We start from the raw sequence: 20,300 nt of genomic DNA on the forward strand, positions 1-20,300 counted from the left end.
AATGTTTGACCATTTATTATTAATGCATTACAATACTTTGCTATGTAAAAATATCATCTCCACATAAGAAGGAATACAGAATATCTAATCCTGTATGCATCTAGTTACATAACATCAAAATATACAAAAATGACAAAATTACAATGTTAATACATATACATAATGGAAGAGTTTACCACACCTCTATCACTAAATAAGGTTAGAAAAAGAAATCTGAACATATGTACTGTACTTGGAAATACAATTAAGTTGCATTAATGTGCATATACCCTATATCCAAATATTAGAGAACATACATTGTTTTCAAAGAAACAACATGGGTAAAATTTGACCAATTTATGTTTACCAGTTAGATTCTGCATCCTGCTGGAAGTTAACAGAACACCACCTCAAAAACAAACAACAGTTATCATGTGGCTTCAATCAGTTAGGGGTTTCTTTTTTCAAAAATATTTATTTATTTGTTTATTTTGAGACGGAGTCTTACTCTGTTGCCAGGCTGGAGTGCAGTGGTGCCATCTTGGCTCACTGCAACCTCTACCTCCCAGGTTCAGGCAATTCACCTGCTCAGTTTCCCGAGTAGCTGGGAATACAGGTGTGCACCACCACGCCCAGCTCATTTTTATATTTTTAGTAGAGATGGGGTTTCACCATGTTGGCCAGGATGGTCTCAATCTGTTAACCTCATGATCCACCCACCTCGGCCTCTCAAAGTGCTGGGATTAAAGGCGTGACACCATACCCAGCCTAGGGGTTTCTTTTAGTCACGTAAGAAGTGTAAGAATAACGAGTCCAGAGCAGATGCAGCCAATCGGAGGCTCCTGGAGAGCCCACAGCACTGTGATTTTTGGCTGCACTTTGGTTTCTGTCATTGTGGTCAAAAAGAAGCTCTTCAAACTCTAGACCTTGAGGCCACTTTCCAAGAGACAGAATGGGTGAGGTGAATGGAAAATACGTGAGGAGAACAAGCCAGGAGATGTTCCCCATAGTGACTTCGACTTACTTCTCATTGCCAGGGGAGTGCGAAAAAACCTGCCCGGGCTTCAGGAAAAACTGTAAGATTGAGAACTTTCGATATTGTTCACAGACAACTTGAACAACATGTTTGTTTCTTTAAACGAATAAACAGAAGAGAACGGACACTGGGAAAGAAACCAACAGTATTTGGCATACCAAGATAGAAAATAATCAGTATCATAAAGCTCATGTACTCTGCCAAAAATACCATTAAATTAGAAAAATGTGTTTATAAATACTAATTTCCATTATGATAAACTGAATAACTCAGAAGGTATTTGGAAGTAACTTTTTGAATATGCAATGTGTTGATGTCTTTAACAAGCAAATTAATTATAATAAATATATTGCATTAAAATTATGAAATATAAGTTAATGTTTATTTTAGGGAACAGCTATACACAAATGTTTATATTAAAAGAAAAAAAGACTAAAAAAATTAATGAGCTAGCAGTCCAATCTACAGATGAGACACTGATAAAGGATATCCCACACTCAAAACAGTTATTATACTTTTTGTTCCCAGTGAAAATTGTGGCCACTCAGTGAAGAGTTCAGGCTGAGGCATCCTAACACTGATTACATTCCTAGGGGTTTCTCCATGTAAGTTCTCTCACATACAAGAAAGAGCAGAATCACTGAAAAATTTTCCAATATTAATATACTCATAGGTTTTGCATCCAGGGAGAAGTTCCATATTTTCCCTAACACAGAGGCATCACTGAAGGCTTTCTCTTCTTCTTTATATTTCAAGTTTCTCTGTAGTGTGAATGCTCACAAGTTTCCTAACAAATGTAGAAAAATGGAAAGCTCTCCAATATTGATGATGTTCAATGGGGCATTCTCTCCAGAATTAATTCTCAAGTCCCTTAAAAACCGAGAGAACATTCAAGACTTTCCCATAGTCACTGCAGAATACCACACTATAGTTTGCTCGGTAATGTGAACACTTTTGCTGTAGGGTATTCCACATTTCTGAGTGTTGTTCCATTGTGTGATTTCCAATGTGTCTTAAGGGATGACTGTCACTGAAGGCTTCTGAGACCTTCACAGGTTTTCTCCGTTAGTGTTAGCTGTCACATGAATCCCTGCTGATAGCACTGAAGGCTTTCTACAGCTGTTCCATTCTTCAGGCTTCTCTCAGTACATAATCTTCTGGGCCCATGAAGGTGAGAATTCAAGCTGAGAGCTTTACCATACAGATTGTCCTCAAAAGGTTTCTCTTCAGAGTGAATTAATAGGAGTTACTGAATACTGTTTCATATTGATTAGAGTAGAAGGATGATGTGCTGAGGGCTTTTCTTCATTAATTCCATGGCAAATTTCCCAGGTGCATCTGAATGATCTGTTTCCTGGTATTCATACCTTCTGTAGTCTCTCACATTGTATCAGGATTGGTGTGTTGTGAGACCAACACAATAGGAAATAAGTGAAAGCTTAGCAGTCCATCTGAGGATAGGTCATAAAAGCCATTTTGGCCTCTGTATTGGTCCTCTCTTGGATCACTAACCTTGGGGAGAACTTATTGCCAAATTGTAAAGGAGCTCGGCCTTGTAAAGAGGCCTACATGGAGAGGCCTACATGGTAATGACTGAAGGTCCCCTGACAACAACCAACATCAACTTTCCAGGCATGTGAATGAGTCATCTTGGAAGTGGACTGCTCATCAGTAAAGATGTTAGATGACCATAGCTTTGGCTGACATCTTGATTGTAAGTAAGGGCATGAGAGATCCTGCAGTGTAACTACACAGATAAGCTGTTCTTGAATTCCTGACCTGTAGAAATTGTGAGAGAATAAACATTTCGTGTTTGAAGCCACAAAGTTTGGGGGGATCATTTGTTATGCTGCAACAAATAACTTATACTTCCAGTGTGAGCTCTCTCAAACTTTCTTAGGGATGAAAGATCAATGAGTGCTTTCCTCCAGAAGTTCCTACAGTAATTCATATCCACCTATTATGTATTCTCTTGTGCACAGAAAGGTAGGAGTTACTCGTGAATGATTTCCCACAATGATTACATTCATAGGGTTTTTCTCCAGTGTGAGTTCTTAAGTGTTTCTTCACAGCTGAGAGATTATTAAAGGCTTTTCCACAGTCACTGCACTCGTAGGGTTTCTCTCCGGTATGTATTCTCTTGTGCACAGTAAGAGAAAAGCTACTGCTGAAGGATTTCCCACACTCATTACATTCATAGGGTTTTTCTCCAGTATGAGTTCTTACGTGCTGTGTCAGATAAGAGCTCTTCCTGAAGGTTTTCCCACAATCGTGACATTCATAAGGTTTCTCCCCTGTATGAATGCTATTGTGCCCAGTGAGAGAGGACCTTGTGCTGAAAGCTTTTCCACACTGATTACATTCATGGTGATTCTCCCCCGTGTGAATCCTCTTGTGGCTTTTGAGGTTACAACTGGTGCGGAAGACGTGAAAACACTGGTTACATTCGTAGGGTTTTTCTCCGGTGTGAATTCTCACATGCAGTCTAAGGGATGAGGGATCACTAAATGCTTTCCCGCAGTGATTGCATTCATAGGGTTTCTCCCCATTATGGATTCTCTTATGAATAGTAAGGTAAGATCTGCTACTGAAGGACTTCCCACATTGATTACAATCATAGGGTTTTTCTCCAGTATGAATTCTTTTGTGCTGAGTTAGGTTAGATTTCGTGCTGAAGACTTTAAAACACTGATTACATTCATTGAGTTTCACTCCACGATGACTTCTTTCCTGTGGATTAAGAGACAAATGATAACTATAATTTATAATATTTGAAATACTTAATGTTCTCCTGGAATTTTCTCTCCCAGGAATTCTGTTACATTATTATAATTGATATTTTGGCTACTTTCAGTGGTTGTATGTGATTTCTGCCCAGTTTTAGCTCTAAGAAAGTTAAAAAACATAGATGCTTTGCCCCAAGTCCTTATCAGATACACAAAACATTTTCTGATAACATGTGGATGAAGTTTTGTTCCCAACAGTCAATATCTGAGCCACAGATAGGAAATATTTACTTGTGGGAACTCTCAGTGAAGAAATAAGTTTAGAGCTAACTCACACTTCTCTAAATATTTAGAATTTTCACAGTGTCTCTCCAGGGACATGGCGTTCTCAATTATAAATGACACTTTCCTTTAATGCCTCTCCTGGTTATTTTGTGCCCTTTCTAAACTTAAGGCATTCTCCTACTGGAGAAAACCAGAAATCACCCATGTTAGTCTTACCGTTTTTACACCTTTAGATTGTTCTTTTCTGAAAACATGCTTCTTAGGAGTTAACCATTTGGCTTTAAGTAGAGTCTCCAAATCTGAAACAAATTGAAAAGAAATTTAGGTTGATGGAGAAAAGAAATGGAAAAGTGCACACATGAGTTAAGGCGGATTCTGAGGGATCAGGGTTTTTGAGGATGTTTGCAACAAAGAGGATTTGGTTATGAAAATTTTAGGTATTAATATTAAAAAAGGATTCTAGACAAATTGAGATTGATCACAGATTGACAAGAAGAGTGATCAGGAATGCAAAGTGGGAAGGAACTTGACTGAAATTTTCAAGAGTTGCATCTTTGTTTCTTCCCTGAGCCTGAAGCGAAGTATGAGATGATGACAAGAGAGTTAGAGAGAAAAGAAAGGACATGAGGAAGCTCATACCAAATGCTCTTGTGCATGTTTGTCAGGAACAGGGTATTTTACCAAGTTCCCTGATTGACATGAACTAATGTAATACTCCCAACCCCCAAGTCACTGGCCAGAGCTATTCCTCACAAGGGCTCATATCCACCTGGTGCTCACCTGGACAGGTGCTTGGTAGAATTCCTCTTTCCTCTGTCATCACCTTCTTGTCTTGTTCCAACTGGGATATCAGACTGGGTTTATTAACACGACACCCTATTTATGGAAAAAATACACATGATATAGGGAACAGTGCTGCGGACAACCAACTCCATGAAATGAAAGCCAACATTTCCGAAGATGGAAAAGTGTGACTTTAGGAGCAGTGAAATAAATTATGCCTTAATTCTTTCTTGTTTTTGAGATGGAGTCTTGCTCTGTCACCCAGGCTGAAGTGCAGTGGCATGATCTCGGCTCACTGCAACCTCTGCCTCCCAGGTTCCAGCGATTCTCCTGCCTCAGCCTCCCGAGTAGTTGGGACTACAGGTGCACACCACCACGCCCGGCTAAGTTTTGTATTTTTAGTAGAGACGGGGTTTCACCGTGTTGGCCAGGCGGGTCTTGATCTCTTGATCTCCTGACCTCGTGATCCACCTACCTTGGTCTCCCAAAGTGCTGGGATTACAGGCATGAGCCACCACGCCCTGCCAATTACACCTTAATTCTAGTGCATATGGTAACTCTCACGGAACAAAAATGCAAGCATATTCAACTAGATATTCAGGGTGATAGGGCATAAATAGCCCCAGAAGGCCATGCCTAAGTTCAAATGCACACTTCAGAGGCCCCAAAACTTTTAACCATGAAGAATATAAAGTCAGGACAAGAAATAGATCTTCAGTTCATAAGGCACGAATTAGAGACTGCCCATGAGGGTGGGACCATACGGTCCAATTCATCACTGTACTCTCAAGCCCCTGCACAGACCTAAGAACACAGAGGTGCTTAAGAAAACTTGAAAAAAGTGATGACAGTGACAGTGGTGGAGGAAGGAATTCCAAACGTTCATCCCTCCACAAAAACAGTGAGTAAACTGGCAAAAGCGGTCAGAATCAACTTTATTGGAATTCTTGAAACACAGCAATCAGGAGAATGCCTTCTCAGAAAACCCAGCTGAATATGGGTAAGACAGCTTTATGATACTTTAAATGGACCTCTTTCCCCTGCTTTTTCTACGACCTTGAAGACAACAGCCTGCATTCCTAGTACTTGCAGGGAGCAGAACAGACCTTACTCTACGGTTGCTTTTCCTGCCCTCTCTGATGGTTCCCTGAAGGACTGGCTCAAAGGGTTGTCTTTATTTATCTAACTCCAAATTCTTTCAGGACTGAGCTGGTTACCTGGAACACACGTGATCGACACATGTAAAGGCAAATGTATTAGTCAGTACTGCTTGAGGCAAGAGAAAACAGTAGAAGCAAACAAAAGACTAACCAAAAAGCCTGAAAGGAAAAATGGGGAAAAAGATGTTTGGGGAGTAGGACTTTGAAAATCTTCCTCATACTCTTAAGAACCTGTAATTCCAAGCACATACTCAGGGCTGGGAGCATGCCCAGAAAATACCTTAGAAGGCATGAAACCCTCACCTTTTGGTGACCTTCAGGCTCTGCACAAGCCAGAAATGAAGGTCAAGGCAGAGTTAACTGCCTACTAAGTATTAAAGGCATGTCCCTATGTACACGCAGAGCCCATATAAAGAGACTGGAAGTTTTTTCCTTTTTTGTTCCAGGCCTTCAAATCACTATATGACCATTATGCTATCAGAAAAGAGACTTCAGTGGCCACACATGACAAATACAGACATTACAAAGTTAGTTCTGAAATAGAACTATTGTATATTCTAACAAGAGTTTACAATATACAATATTCTAGAACTTTAGAATATACAATAGTTCTATTTCAGAACTAACTTTAGAACTGTTGTATGTTCTATAGATACATACAATACCAACTACAACAAGCAAAACAAACTCTGGAGATGGGGAAAAGTCTGGTTCCCAAATTGCTACAATACTCCAAAAGCCTAGTTTCAACAAAATAATTATGAGGCAGGCAAGGAGACAAACGTTGGGACCATTACAAGAAAAATGAAGCTGGTAGAAATTGTCCCTTCAGAAGTTCAAACACTGGACTTAACTAGACAAGTAAAGTAAGTCAACTATTTAAAATCTGCTAAAAGATGTATAAGAAATATGTATAAAGAACTAAAGGAAACCATGAGTACAAATTCTCATCACATAAAAAACAGCAAAATACGTACAACTATCGCATATCAAAAAAATACAAAAAATGGAAAACATAAAGAGACAGAAACTTTAGGAAGGCAAATAAAAAAATTTGAGTTGAAAAGTACAATAGCTGAAATGAAACATTCAGAACATATCTGAGCAGGCAGAAGACAAAACTGGTGACCATGAAGATAGGACAATCGATATTATCCAGTCTCAGAAGCAGAAAAAAGAGAGATGCCAGGTGCAGTGGCTCATGTCTGTAATCTCAGCGTTTTGGGAGGCCAAGGCAGGAGGATTGCTTGCATCTAGGAGTTCAAGATCAGCCTGGGAAATATTGTGAGATCCTGACTCTACAAAAAATAAAAAAAATTAGCTGGACGTGGTGATGCACGTCTCTAGCCATGCCTCCCTATTTGGGAGGCTGAGGTGGGAGGATCACTTGAGCCCAGGAGGTCAAGGCTGCAGTAAGCCACAATCACTCTGCTGTACTCCAGCCTAGGTGACAGAGTGAGTGAGAACCTGTCTCAAAGATACAGAGAGAGAGAGAGAGAGAATGTGAATTTTAAAAAAGATGAACAGAGCCTGAGACCTGTGGGATACCATCAAACCTACCAACATATATAGGATGTGGAGAACAGAGAGATGTAAAGAGAGAAAGGGATGAGAAAGTTGAAGAAATAATGGCTAAAAACTTCCTAAAATTTGATAAAAGGCACAAATGTACAAATAAATCCAAGAAGCTCAACAAACTCAAGTAGAATAAATTTGAAAAAACAGAGATTCATACTGAAACACACACACACACACACACACACACACACATATTTTTTGAGCCAGGGTCTTATTCTGTCACCCAGGTTGGAGTGCAGTGGTGTGATCATGGCTCACTGCAGCCTTAATCTCCTGGGGTCAAGCAATCCTTCCACCTCAGCCTTCCAAGAAGCTGGGACCACAGGTGTGCACCAGCATGTCTGGCTAATTTTTAAATTTTTTGTAGAGACAGGGTCCAAGTTGCCCAGGCTGGTCTCATACTCCTGGCCTCAAGGGGTCCTCCTGCCTCAGCCTCCCAAAGTGTTGGGATTATAGGTGTCAATCATTGCGCCCAGCATCAAACACATATTAATCAAACTGTTGAAAGACAAAGGCAGCAACCTAAAAACAGCAAGAGGGAGGTGACTTATCATGTACACAGGATCCTCGGTAAGATTAACAGCCAATTTCTCAATAGAAACCATGGAAACCACCAAGTGCTGGAGTGCTATATTCAAAGTGCTGAGAAAAAATGGCAACCAAGAATTCTATGTCTGGCAAAACTCCCCTTCAAAAATAAAGAAATGAAGACCTTCCCATAAACAAAGACTGAGTGTTTGTCACTATTACATCTACCCTACAAAAAATGATCAAGGGTGACTACAGGACAAAATGAAAAGATAATAGATAGTAACTTGAATCCACAGAAGGAAGTGAAGAACACTGGTAAAGGTAAATACAGAGGTGAATATAAAAGTCACTGACAATGTGTTTTTGGTTCATAACTTCTCTTTTATTACTACACAATTTAAAGACAAAAGCATAAATGATTATACATCTACATTAAAAGGCATACAATGCATACAGATGTAATTTGTGACAAAATTACTAAACAGAACAGCTACAGTGAAACAAAGTTTTTATATACTATTGAAACTAAGTTGCTATTAAACTAGATTGTTATAAATTAAAATGCTTATTAAAATTCTCAGGGCAACCACTAAGAAAATAACTAAAAAGGATAAAAAGAAATGAGAAGGGAATCAGAATGGTCCACTAGAAAATATCTAACACAAAACAACAATGAAAGAACTGACGAACAAAAATGATATGACACATAGAAAAAAGTAAATAGTTATAGATCAAATAGTAAACAGGCAGAAGTAGCTCCTTCCTTATCAGTAATTACATCATTACAAGGTGGATTTTGGCAGAATGGATTTAAAAAATAACCCAATTACAGATGGTCCCCAGCTTATGATGGTATGATTTTTTAACTTTATAATGGTGCAAAGGTCATACACATTCAGTAGAAACCACACTTCAAGTACCCTACAATCATTTTATTTTTCATTTTCAATCCCATATTCAATATATAATTTATAATTGTTGAGATATTCAATACTTTATTTAAAATACACTGTTATGTTAGATGATTTTGCCCAACTGTAGGCTAATGTAAGTGTTCTGAGCATGTTTAGGCTAGGCTACCTTATGATGTTCAGTGGGTTAGGTGAATTAAATGCATTTTTGACTTTTTTTTGTCTTTTTTCATTGTTTTGCATTTTTGATTTATGGTATTTTTAACTTACAGTGGCTTTATTGGGACATAGCCCGATCAAAGTTGTGGAGCATCTGTACATACTGTCTATAAGACACTTGCTTTAGATTCAAAGACACAAATATGGCTGATAGTGAAAGAATGGAAAAAGATATTTCATACAATAAAAATTGTTATAAAACACAGAGAGAGACATTATAGATGTATAAAGCATCAATTTATGGAGAAAATGTAACAATTATAAACATACATGTGCCTAATAAGAACTCCAAAATGTATGAAGTAAAAACTGGCATAAGTGAAGGAAGATATAGACAGTTCTATAATAATCGTTTGAGACTTCAATACTCCACTTTCAATAATGGATAAAACAACATACTAGAAGATCAAAAAGGAAACAGAGGGCTTAAACAATAAACTAACTAGACCTAACAGATATATAAAGAACACACCACCCAACAAGAGAATCCATATTCATCTCAAATGCACATGGAACATTCTCCAGGATAGATGATATGTTAGGCTATAAAAAAAGTCTCACTAAATTTAAAAACAATGAATTCATACAAAGTATCTTCCTTAACCACAATGGAATGAAATTAAAAATGAGTAACAGGGCTGGGCGTGGTGGCTCAAGCCTGGAATCCCAGCACTTTGGGAGGTCGAGGTGGGTGGATCACGAGGTCAAGAGATTGAGACCATCCTGGCCAACATGGTGGAACCCTGTCTCTACTAAAATTACAAAAATTAGCTGGGCGTGGTGGTGTGTGCCTGTAGTCCCAGCTACTTGGGAGGCTGAGGCAGGATAATCACTTGAACCCAGGAGGTGGAGGTTGCAGTGAGCTGAGATCGCGCCACTGCACTCCAGCCTGGTGACAGAGTGACCCCGTCTCAAAAAAAAAAAATAAATAAATAAATAAAAAATGAGTAACAGAAGGTTATGTATTGGAAGCCTTAATATTGTTAAGGTGACAATACTACCCAAAATTATCTACAGAGGTAAAACAATCATTATCAAAATTCTGAGAGTTTTTTTTCCTTTCAGGAACACACAAACTGATCTGAAAATTCATGGCATTGCAAGGGATCTTGAACAGACAAGTGTTGAGAAAGAAGAACAAAGTAGAAAGATTTACACTTCCCGTTATCAAAACTTACTACAATGTAACAATCATCAAGGCAGTGTGGTACTGACCCAAGGATAGATATATAGACCAATGGAGCCAGGAGCAATGGCTCATGCCTGTAATCCCAGCACTTTGGGAGGTCCAGGTAGGCGGATCACTTGAGGTCAGGAGTTCGAGATATATAGACCAATGGAACAGAACTGAGAGTATGTAAATAAACCCCAGTGTGTATGGCCACATAATTTTCAATAAGGGTACCAAGGTCATTTGATGGGGAAAGAACAGTATCATCTATAAAGGTGGTGAGACAACTGGATATACACATGCAAAAGAATGAAGTTGACGCTTTTCCATGCCATATGCAAAATTCACTCAAAATCTATCAAACAGCTGAGTGGAAGAGTTAACACTGGGAAATTCTTGGAAGAAAACATAGGGGTAAATCTTCATGACCTTGACTTGAGCAATGGTTTCTTAGGTATCACACCAAGAGCACAAGCAAGAAAGAAAAACTAGACACAACGGACTTCATCACAATTAAAACTTTGTTTTTTGAGATGGAGTCTCGTTCTGTCGCCTAGGCTGGAGTACAGTGGATCTCGGCTCACTACAACCTCTGCCTCCCACGTTCAAGTGATTCTCTTGCCTCAGCCTCCTGAGTAGCTGGGATTACAGGCACCTGCCACCACGCCCGGCTAATTTTTGCATTTTTAGTAGAGATGGGGCTTCACCAAGTTGGCCAGGCTGGTCTTGAACTCCTGACCTCAGGTAATCCGTCCGTCTCGGCCTCCCAAAGTGCTGGGATTACAGGCGTGAGCCATCGTGCCTGGTCACAATTAAAACTTTTGTGCATCAAAGGACACTATCAAGAAAATGAAAAGATACCCAAAGAATAGAGAAATCATTTATGCATTACATTTGGAATAAGGATTTGGTACCCAGAATATAAAATGAACTTTTAAAATCCGACAACAAAAATAAACAACCCAAATAAAACATGGGCAGAGGACTGGGAGCGGTGGCTCACACCTGTAATGCCAGCACTTTGGGAGGCCAAGGCAGGTGGATCATTTGAGGCCAGGAGTTTGAGACCAGCCTGGCCAAAACAGCAGAACCCTGTCTCTATAAAAAATACAAAAAAATTTGGCCAGGCATGGTGGCACGTGCCTGTAATTCCAGATACTTGAGAGGCTGAGGCATGAGAATCACTTGAACCCGGGAGGCAGAGATTGCAGTGAGCCGAGATCGTGCTGCGCCACTGCACTCCAGCCTGGGCGACAGAGGGAGACTGTGTCAAAACAAGCAGTAGTGGGTAGGGAAAGTAACAGGTATTGGCTGCTTCATAGGGACGGGGTTTCTTTCAGGGTGATGAAAATATGGTGATATTAGATAGTGTTGATGGTTGCACAATACCATGAATATATTAAAAACCACTGGACTGGACATCTTAGAATGGTTAATAATGGTGAATTTTATGTTGTATGGATTTTACCACAATAAAAAAAATCAGAAAAGCAGGCAAGTCTTGCCACCGGAGTCATTAAATAGATGCAGGAATGACGTCAGGCTTACCCAGTGAGGCCAGGTTCCTGCAGTTCTCCAGCATCACGTCCCTGTACAGTGTCCTTTGGGCAGTGTCCAGCAACGCCCACTCCTCCTGGGTGAACTCCACGGCCACATCCTCGAAGGTCACCAAGCCCTAAAGCATTGCAAACATCACGGCTTAGCCAAGGACCACCCCCACCAACATGCACAGGAAGTGGGGCTAGGAGAACAGAGCCAGGGCTGGGGAAACCTGAGCATGAGATGTGGGCGGGTTCTGAGCTCCTCTCCCGGGGTTCTGAGCTCCTCTCCCGGGGTTCTGAGCTCCTCTCCCGGGGTTCTGAGCTCCTCTCCCGGGGTTCTGAGCTCCTCTCCCGGGGTTCTGAGCTCCTCTCCCGGGGTTCTGAGCTCCTCTCCCGGGGTTCTGAGCTCCTCTCCCGGGGTTCTGAGCTCCTCTCCTGGGGTTCTGAGCTCCTCTCCTGGGGTTCTGAGCTCCTCTCCCTGGCTTCTGAGCTCAGCCCTCAATGCTTCTCTCCTTAGGCCACTCCCAGGTCCAGCGCACAGTACCGCAGAGCAGCTTTCTTTCCTCACTCAGACTGGGAGCTCCTGTGATCTTATTTCCCTCAATCTCCAGGGGAGCATGGGCCCGTGACATGGCAGAAATCAGAGAAATACTTGGTAAGTGAATGGCTGATTTCCGTATGGCCTTCATTAATTGCTTGGGTTTAGAACATCATCACGTCTTTACTTGGCTTTCCCTTAAAACTCTCAGGAGCACACGATGTACTCAGGGACCCTGGAGGGAGCTCTGAACCTGCAGTAAATGTTGACACACACTGACATTTTCTGGGCAGCCCTCACCCTCCATCAGATGCCTAGAAATCTTGGGATGCCTGAGGACCTGGTTTGGCCATGAGGCCCCAGGCTGCTGGAAGGTATCAAGTCCAACCTTCTGGCCAAAGGAATCATGATTTGGGAAAAGGAACATCTGACTCACCCGTAGCCAGCTTGTCAGGAGCTCATTAACCAGCTCTCCGCCCTCTGTGTGTCCTTTTTGCTGAGAGGCTGGGAACGGGGAAGACGGAGCTGGAGGAGGAGAAATGAGTCCCAGGGATTCAGGCTTGTCTGACACCCACAGATCTGCCCATGATCGACCATATCCACCTCCCACACCCACATGGATGAGGCACCCACACAGCGCCTACCTACACCCCACGCAAACACCTACCCACAGCTCTCCTAAGATCCCGAACACAGCCCTGTCTCACCAACCAAAGACAATAGGGCTCAAGGTCTGACTGCACTTGGGGAAGGGATTATTCTCACTTCACAGATGAGGAAACTCAAGCTCCAAGGGCATCACTGTGTTTTTATCAGGTTCACAGAAAGAACAAAAGGGAGAATTCAAAAGCTCCAGCACATTCACCACACAGGTGACATCCACAGACACCCAAACGCCTAAGTCCCAAATCCCGAGAGCTGCCCAATCAGATATGGAAGACCTCTGGGCCCCTGGGGCTCCACTCCTGCCCCACCTGCTCTGCCCAACACCCTCCCGTCCCATGCTGTGGGTCAGAGCCTTTCAAGCCTGGACTCTGAGAAATGCCAGGACCCCACAACTCACCAATAGTCGGGGGCAGGACAGTCGCCATCCTGTGACTCCGATAGCAACAGGGCAGCCGGGAAGCAGGACACTCCTCCCTTATCCCACAGCGCTCTCAGGACAGTGCTCTGGAAGAAACGGGAACGCTCCAAGTCTCCATGGCCTCCTCCCTCTCGGGCTGCTGGGGATGGGCCCTCCTCAGCCCATCCTTCCCATCCTTCTTCAAATGCAAGTTCCAGCTTCCACACTGGGCCTTTATTTTGCTGAGCAGGTAATGAATTCAGGGCCACCTGATGGAAAACTTGCCTTCCTCTGTCCCCAACACAACGACCGGTACCTCCCTGCCCCACCCGCTTTGAGAACCTCAGCTTCATGCGGTCTCATGGCACGTTCTTCCTATCCAAGTGCGGCGACAAACACATTCCCGGCTACTCCCTCCTTCCCTGGGGACTCCGGCGCCTCCATCACTCCTCCCACCTCCAGTCCCAGCTCCTGGGGGATGTCAGAGACCCCCAGAGTTTCAGGAGTTCCTCAGCTCCAGGGCCCTTTGTCCCTTCTCTCCTCATCAGCCACATGTTTCCACAGGCCCCCTCAGCCTTGGTCATCACCAGGCACTGTCCCACCACCCAGAACAATGTTCACAAACTCCCGTCTCTGAACCCAACCTCCCTCCTCAACTTCCACCGCGTTCACTCGTTTTTTCTCTCACCGTGTGTCCTCCGACCACACACAGGCCTCAGTCACCTCCTCCTGCCTCGGTCACCCCCCTCCTGCCTCGGTCACCCCCCTCCTGCCCGTGCTCTGCCTCAGTTACCCCCTTTCCTGCCCGTGTTCTGCCTCAGTTACCCCCTCTCCTGCCCATGTTCTGCCTCAGTTACCCCCTCTCCTGCCCTTGGTCACCCCGCTCCTGCCTGTGCTTGGCCTCAGTCACCCGCCTCCTGCCTCAGTCAGCCCCTCTCCTACCCATGCTCTGCCTTGGTCACCCCCTCTCCTGCCTCAGCCACCCCCTCTCTTGATTTCAACCTCACCCAGCTTGGATGTCACTGTCTCTCATTTCAGCTGATTTCCTCCTCCCCACCCCCCACTGTCACGCCAGCCCAGCAGAACTCCAGCCAGGCGTGACTTCAATCATCCACCTGCTCCAGGGGACATTTGGGCAGACCACCCTGTGCAAGGGCTGTGACGCTGCCACTCTGGAATAACACAGTTACCAACGTGAAAAGAACCCTAAGCCTGCAGGGCGATCCCACAGATCAGTGTGGCTTCCCACTCGTCAAACCTCCTCTCCTCTCTTTAAACCTCACACCTCCTCCCGTCCCCTCTGTGGTAACCACTTCCTAATGAGCCTTTGACGATCCCAGCCTCCCGGTGCTCACACCCTGTGTAGGCCCGACACACACATGGAATTAGGGCTGACCTGTGTGACCAGCAGAATATGGCTGAGGAGACAGCAGGGGTGGGTGCAGGGGTGACTTCCAGGGCCAGGTCCTGGAAGGCACTGCAGTTGCTTCCACCTTGGTCTCCTGGATGTTGCTCTAGGGGACACCAGTTGCCATGCTGGGAAGATGCTCAAGTGGCCCTGTGGAGAGGCCTATGTGGAGAGGAACTGAGGCCTCCCACCGACAGCCAGCTCCGACTCGCAGTCCATGGAGTGGCCCCCAGTACCAGCTGAGCCTTCGGATGATGCAGACCCAGCTGACAGCCTTCTGCAAGTTTCCAGCCAGAGCTTTCCAGCCAAGCCACTCCTGAATTCATGAAACATAAAAACAGTGAGAGACGATACATGGTCATTGTTTCAAGTGACTAAGGTTTGAGATCATTTGTTAGGCGGCAAGAAATGACAAATCATCTCATTTTCAGCAGACAATCCCGATCCCGCTTCTCAGGGTAACAATCACGAGGAGGAATCTACTTTCCTGTGTTGCTGCCAGCACTGCAACCTGCGCCCTGCTCTCCCGCCTCCTGCCATTGCAGACAAGAAGCTGCTGCCTTCTCTGCAGGGCCTGCTGGGCAGTTCTGGCCTGGGGTCTACCCTCCTGCTTTTGAGGAGCTGTCTGTGCTCGAAGCTCTCTCCTCCGCCGTTTCCCTTCTAGCTCTCCCGTGCTGCTAGATCCTTCCTCACGCCCCTTAAGCCTGATCTGGCATCTTCTGTAGTGCGACGAGCCTATCCTTGGAGCACAGCTTTCTTTCTGGTTACTGCCCCCTCTGTGTCCCCCATCCCAGACACAGCTCTTCACTCTGTCCCCTTTCCTGAGTCCTCACGCGGTGCAATCTGGCTTCCCTACTATCATCCCAATGACAATACCCTTGATGGAATCGCCAATGACCTTACTCACCAGGGAGACGCAGATTGCAGCAACTCTGGTGCTATTTCCTATCTGGCAGGTCAACAGAGACACAGTGGCCCACACTCTTCATTCTCACACACTGCTGGGGGTAACCCCTAGGGAAGGAAATGTGCTGATGTCAAGTAAAGCTGCAAAAAACATTTGCTCTTTCCTAGAACCCCACTTCTAGAAATCTATCTCAAAGGTAGACAAATACTAAAAGACATGTGTAAGATGATTCACTGTGGCACTTCATATAATCGCAGAGGATTGAAAACACCACAAGTGACCATCAGTAGGGGACTGGTTGAATAAACTATGTGATAGCTTTTAGGTTGGTGCAAAAGTGATTGTGGTTTTTGCCATTACTTTCAATAGCAAAACCTGCAATTACTTTTGTAGCAACCTAATAAATTGAAGAAAACATGTAGCCAGGAAAAAAAAAACAAAAAAACTGAAACCCAAAACCAAAACCAAGAACCCCTGAAAAGATTTCTAGGTATTCAGAGAGATTATCTCCAATAAATTTAAGTGAAAAAAAAAAATCAAGGTACAAAGTAATGTCATGTGTCCTTTTTATAAGATGGGAAAGCCTCCTTTCTCTGGATTTATAGAATAAAACGTAACTCCATAAAGCCAGCTTCTGGAAGTTTCCATATGTGACCTCCATGACATGAACCCAAAAGATAAAAAGAGTGAAGGGTGTGACTGGGCAGGGATGGGGGCACTGGACATTCACGGTGAGTTCAGGTTCCGTGAAAAAATCAAGTTGCAGGGAGTCTTTGGCTCTTGGGCCTCTGTGGTAGACAGATGATTAACTTCCTGCTCTCCCAAGAAAGGGGTCTGTGTTCTAATCCCCAGAACCTCTGGATCTACTCCCTTACATGGCAAAAGGGATTCTGCAGCTGTGAGGAAGGCAAGGATCCTGACATGGGGGATGATCCTGGGTGGGCCCACTGTGATTACAGGGGTCCTTATAAAAGGGAGATAGGAGGGTCAGTTCAAAGAAGGATGGGATGAGATGAGAGAAGAAGGGAGCATGTGTGTAGCGGAGGAGATAACATACAGAGAGACTGGAAGATGTTGCCCTGCTGGTGTTGATGATGGAGGAACAAGCCACAGTCAGTGAAGGCTGGTGGCCTCTATAAGATGAAAAACGCAGGTAATGGGTTCTCCCCTAGAGCCTCTAGAGCAGTGGTCCCCAACCTTTCTGGTACCAGGGGGACTGGTTTCGTGGAAGACAATTTTTCCATGGACCATGGGGTGGCAGTGGGGGTGGGCAGGGAATGGTTTCAGGATGATGTTTTACAAGCACATTACATTTATTCTGCACTTTATTTCTATTATATTACATGGTAATATATAATGAAATAATTATATGACTCACTGTAATGTAGAGTCAGTCAGAGCCCTGCGCTTGTTTTCCTGCAACTAGATGGTCCCATCTGGGGGTGATGGGAGACAGTGACAGATCATCAGGAATTAGATTCTCATAAGGAGTGTGCAATCCAGATCCCTCGCATGCAAAGTTCACAATAGGGTTTGGGCTCCTATGAGATTCGAATGCTGCCACTGATCTGCCAGGAGGTGGAGCTCAGGTGGTAATGCGAGCGATGAGGAGTGGCTGTAAATACAGATGAAGCTTCACTCGCCTGCTGCTCACATCTTGCTGTGCAGCCCTGTTTATAAGCACTGGTCCGTGGCCCAGGGGCTGGGGACTCCTGCTCTAGAGGGAATGCAGGCCTTCCAGCTTATTGAGGATTTCTGACCTCCAGAAAGGCAAGAGGATAAATGTGTGTTGTTTTAAGTCCCTGAATTTGTGGTAGTTTGTTATAGCATCAACAGAAACTAACACGCCTTTCACATCACACCTTCCCTTTGGGTGAGTTCAGCAGACCCAGGCAACTGCTGCAGAACTTCCCTACCCTCTACAGGGGAAAGTATCTCCTTTTCTCCCATAATGGATCCGATGTGCAGGTAGGCACACAGTAGTTCCAGTCACTGAGCTGGGGAGTGAGAAGGGGGTTGGCCTCCAGCCAGCTCACTGGGCCTCCAAGAAGAAAACAAGTAGAGAAGGTACCTGGGACATTTTCAGGCCCCAAGTCCCTATTCAAGGCTGTCTGGAAGCAGAAATCTCCCACTAGGACAGGAGGGGTCTCTTCAGTTTACAGATCCTGTGACCCCTGCCCTGCCCTGCCCTGGATATGTTGGTGCTGGAGGATGGTCACAGCAGATGGGCCACTCTATGCCAGCTGCCAACACAACTTTTGGTGATGATGGAAATGCTCTATACTTCTGCTCTAATACTTGAAATGTGGCTAGTATGGCTGAGAAAACAAATTTATTTTTATTTTTTTTGAGATGAAGTTTTGCTCTTGTCACCCAGGCTAGAGTCCAATGGTGCAATCTTGGCTCACTGCAACCTCCGCCTTCTGGGTTCAAGCAATTCTCCTGCCTCAGCCTCCCAAGTAGCTGGGATTACAGGCGCCCAGCACCATACCAGACTAATTTTTGTATTTTTAGTAGAGACAAGGTTTCAGCATGTTGGCCAGGCTGGTCTTGAACACCTGACCTCAGGTGATCCACCTGCCTCAGCCTCCCAAATTGCTAGGATTACAGGCATGAGCCACTGTGCCCAGCCCGAAAATGAACTTTTAACTGTGTTTCCTTCGCATTGGTTTAACTGAAATAGCTCCATGTGGCTAGTGGCTACCGTGCTGGACAGGGCCTAGACATATGCAGGCCTGACTTCCTTGAGGATGCAGATCTGAGGCCGTGTGAGTGGCAAAGTGAGGGCAGGCACATGGCCCTGGGCTAAGGGGGCTACCTGCAGGTTTGCACAGACAGGAGCTGGGGCACAGTGAGTGCTCTTAGCCCTCTGGCCAATGCATAGAGGAAAGCAAGCAGCATCACATTCTCTCAGCTCTGAACTCCCAGGTCTCTTCTTTCTACATCCTTCCTACTCCAAGACCATCATCCAGGCGTAGGGAGCAATCATCTGATTCCTAAACTACCTCTAAACACCTCTTTTGCCTCTTAAACGTCTTCCTTCTGAATCCTGAAGTCCTTGTTATCTGCATGCTTACACTACATGCAAATTGCATCACCCTTTGGCCCACAACTCTTTAGTGTCTTCCCACTGGCCTGAGAACAGTCTGAAGTGAGGCCAAGTCTGCCTCCCTCTTGGTCTTGGTCACACCTCTTTCCCTGTTCTTTTTTTTTTTTTTTTGAGGAGTCTCACTCTTACACTCAGGCTGAGTGCAGTGGCACAATCTCTGCTCACTGCAACCGCCACCTCCCAGGTTCAAGCAATTCTCGTCTCAGCCTCCTGAGCAGCTGGGACTATAGGTGTGCACCACTACACCCAGCTAATTTTTGTATTTTTAGTAGAGATGGGGTTTCACCATGTTGGCCAGGCTGGTCTCGAACTTCTGACATCAGGTGATCAGCCCGCCTTGGTCTCCTAAAGTGCTGGGATTATAGGTGTGAGCCACTGCACCCAGCTTCTTTCCCTGTTCTTGTCTCAGCTTCAGCCATCCCTGTGTTCCCAGTGCAGGGAGCATGGCAGCCTCTCTCCTGCTGCAGGGCCTTTCCTTATGCAGCTTCCTCGATGGCAGTGCTGTCTTGGACATACCCCTGTCCCCTCACTCTAGTCGAGCCCTATGACTAGCTACATCTGACCCCAACTTGGAGATGGAGCAGCAATTCCCTTTTTCAGGGGCCTGTGAACCCCAAGTGGGAAAATAAAGGAAAATCCTGAAGTTCCTTTAAGGGAAATTCCGAGCATCCAGCTAGCCCCAAAAGTAAATATCGAACTTGTTAAACAGGAAGGTAATAGTACCCTAAAACAACAGTCAAAGAAGTTAAGGCTCCAGAGATGTTTCTTTCCCCATGGAAACTAAAGATAACGTCTTAACATGCATCCCTAAGTTGCCTTTCAGAGGCTGGGACTCCCACTGAGGACCCCCACCAAATGGAGCTGGTGGCTCAGAGACCCCAGATAAGGGGGACGTGAAGGCTGAGCTTCAGCGTTCTTTGTGCTAAGTTTCTTGCTGAGGGGCTTGGAGAAAGTCACTTCCCCCAGACAGTTAACATTTTCCTACTGACTTTAAATTTTTAAACAAAGCTTCTTTTCCTTAACCAATTACAAATCAGAAAAATCTTTGAATCTACCTATGACCCATAAGCTCCTGCTTCAAGACATCCTTGCCCTTTTAGGTCTAAACCAGTGTGTAACCTCCATGTATTGCTTTATGATTTTGCCTGTAGCTTCTGCTTTTCTGTAATTTACTGTTGCCTTCAGAAATCCTTGTCTAGCCGGGCACAGTGGCTCACATATGTAATCCCAGCACTTTGGGAGGCCTAGACAGGTGGATCACCTGAGTTCAGGAGTTTGAGACCAACCTGGCTAACATGGTGAAACTCTGTCTCTACTAAAAATACAAAAAATTTGCTGGGTGTGGTGGTATGTGC

At 44.4% G+C, this 20,300-nt stretch overlaps 1 protein-coding gene across 3 annotated transcripts in view; it reads right to left on the reverse strand.

Annotated features, from left to right (window-relative positions):
* Positions 1 to 20,300, reverse strand: part of ZNF558 (zinc finger protein 558) — a 23,814-nt gene continuing 3,514 nt past the window's right edge. For all 3 annotated transcript variants that reach the window (XM_055237210.2, XM_063615015.1, XM_055237209.2), the window contains exons 3-10: positions 15,837 to 15,943; positions 14,918 to 15,245; positions 13,522 to 13,628; positions 12,895 to 12,983; positions 11,928 to 12,054; positions 4,807 to 4,902; positions 4,243 to 4,325; positions 1 to 3,745 (exon numbers count right to left, since the gene is read on the reverse strand). In XM_055237210.2, the coding sequence (XP_055093185.1) occupies positions 2,963 to 3,745; positions 4,243 to 4,325; positions 4,807 to 4,902; positions 11,928 to 12,054; positions 12,895 to 12,983; positions 13,522 to 13,549 (1,206 nt within the window). In that variant the 5' untranslated portion in view covers positions 13,550 to 13,628; positions 14,918 to 15,245; positions 15,837 to 15,943 and the 3' untranslated portion in view covers positions 1 to 2,962. The remainder of the gene's footprint in view (positions 3,746 to 4,242; positions 4,326 to 4,806; positions 4,903 to 11,927; positions 12,055 to 12,894; positions 12,984 to 13,521; positions 13,629 to 14,917; positions 15,246 to 15,836; positions 15,944 to 20,300) is intronic.

This window comes from Symphalangus syndactylus, chromosome 13 (genome assembly GCF_028878055.3).
Source record: "Symphalangus syndactylus isolate Jambi chromosome 13, NHGRI_mSymSyn1-v2.1_pri, whole genome shotgun sequence".
In the NCBI taxonomy this organism is placed as follows: Eukaryota; Metazoa; Chordata; class Mammalia; order Primates; family Hylobatidae; genus Symphalangus; species Symphalangus syndactylus.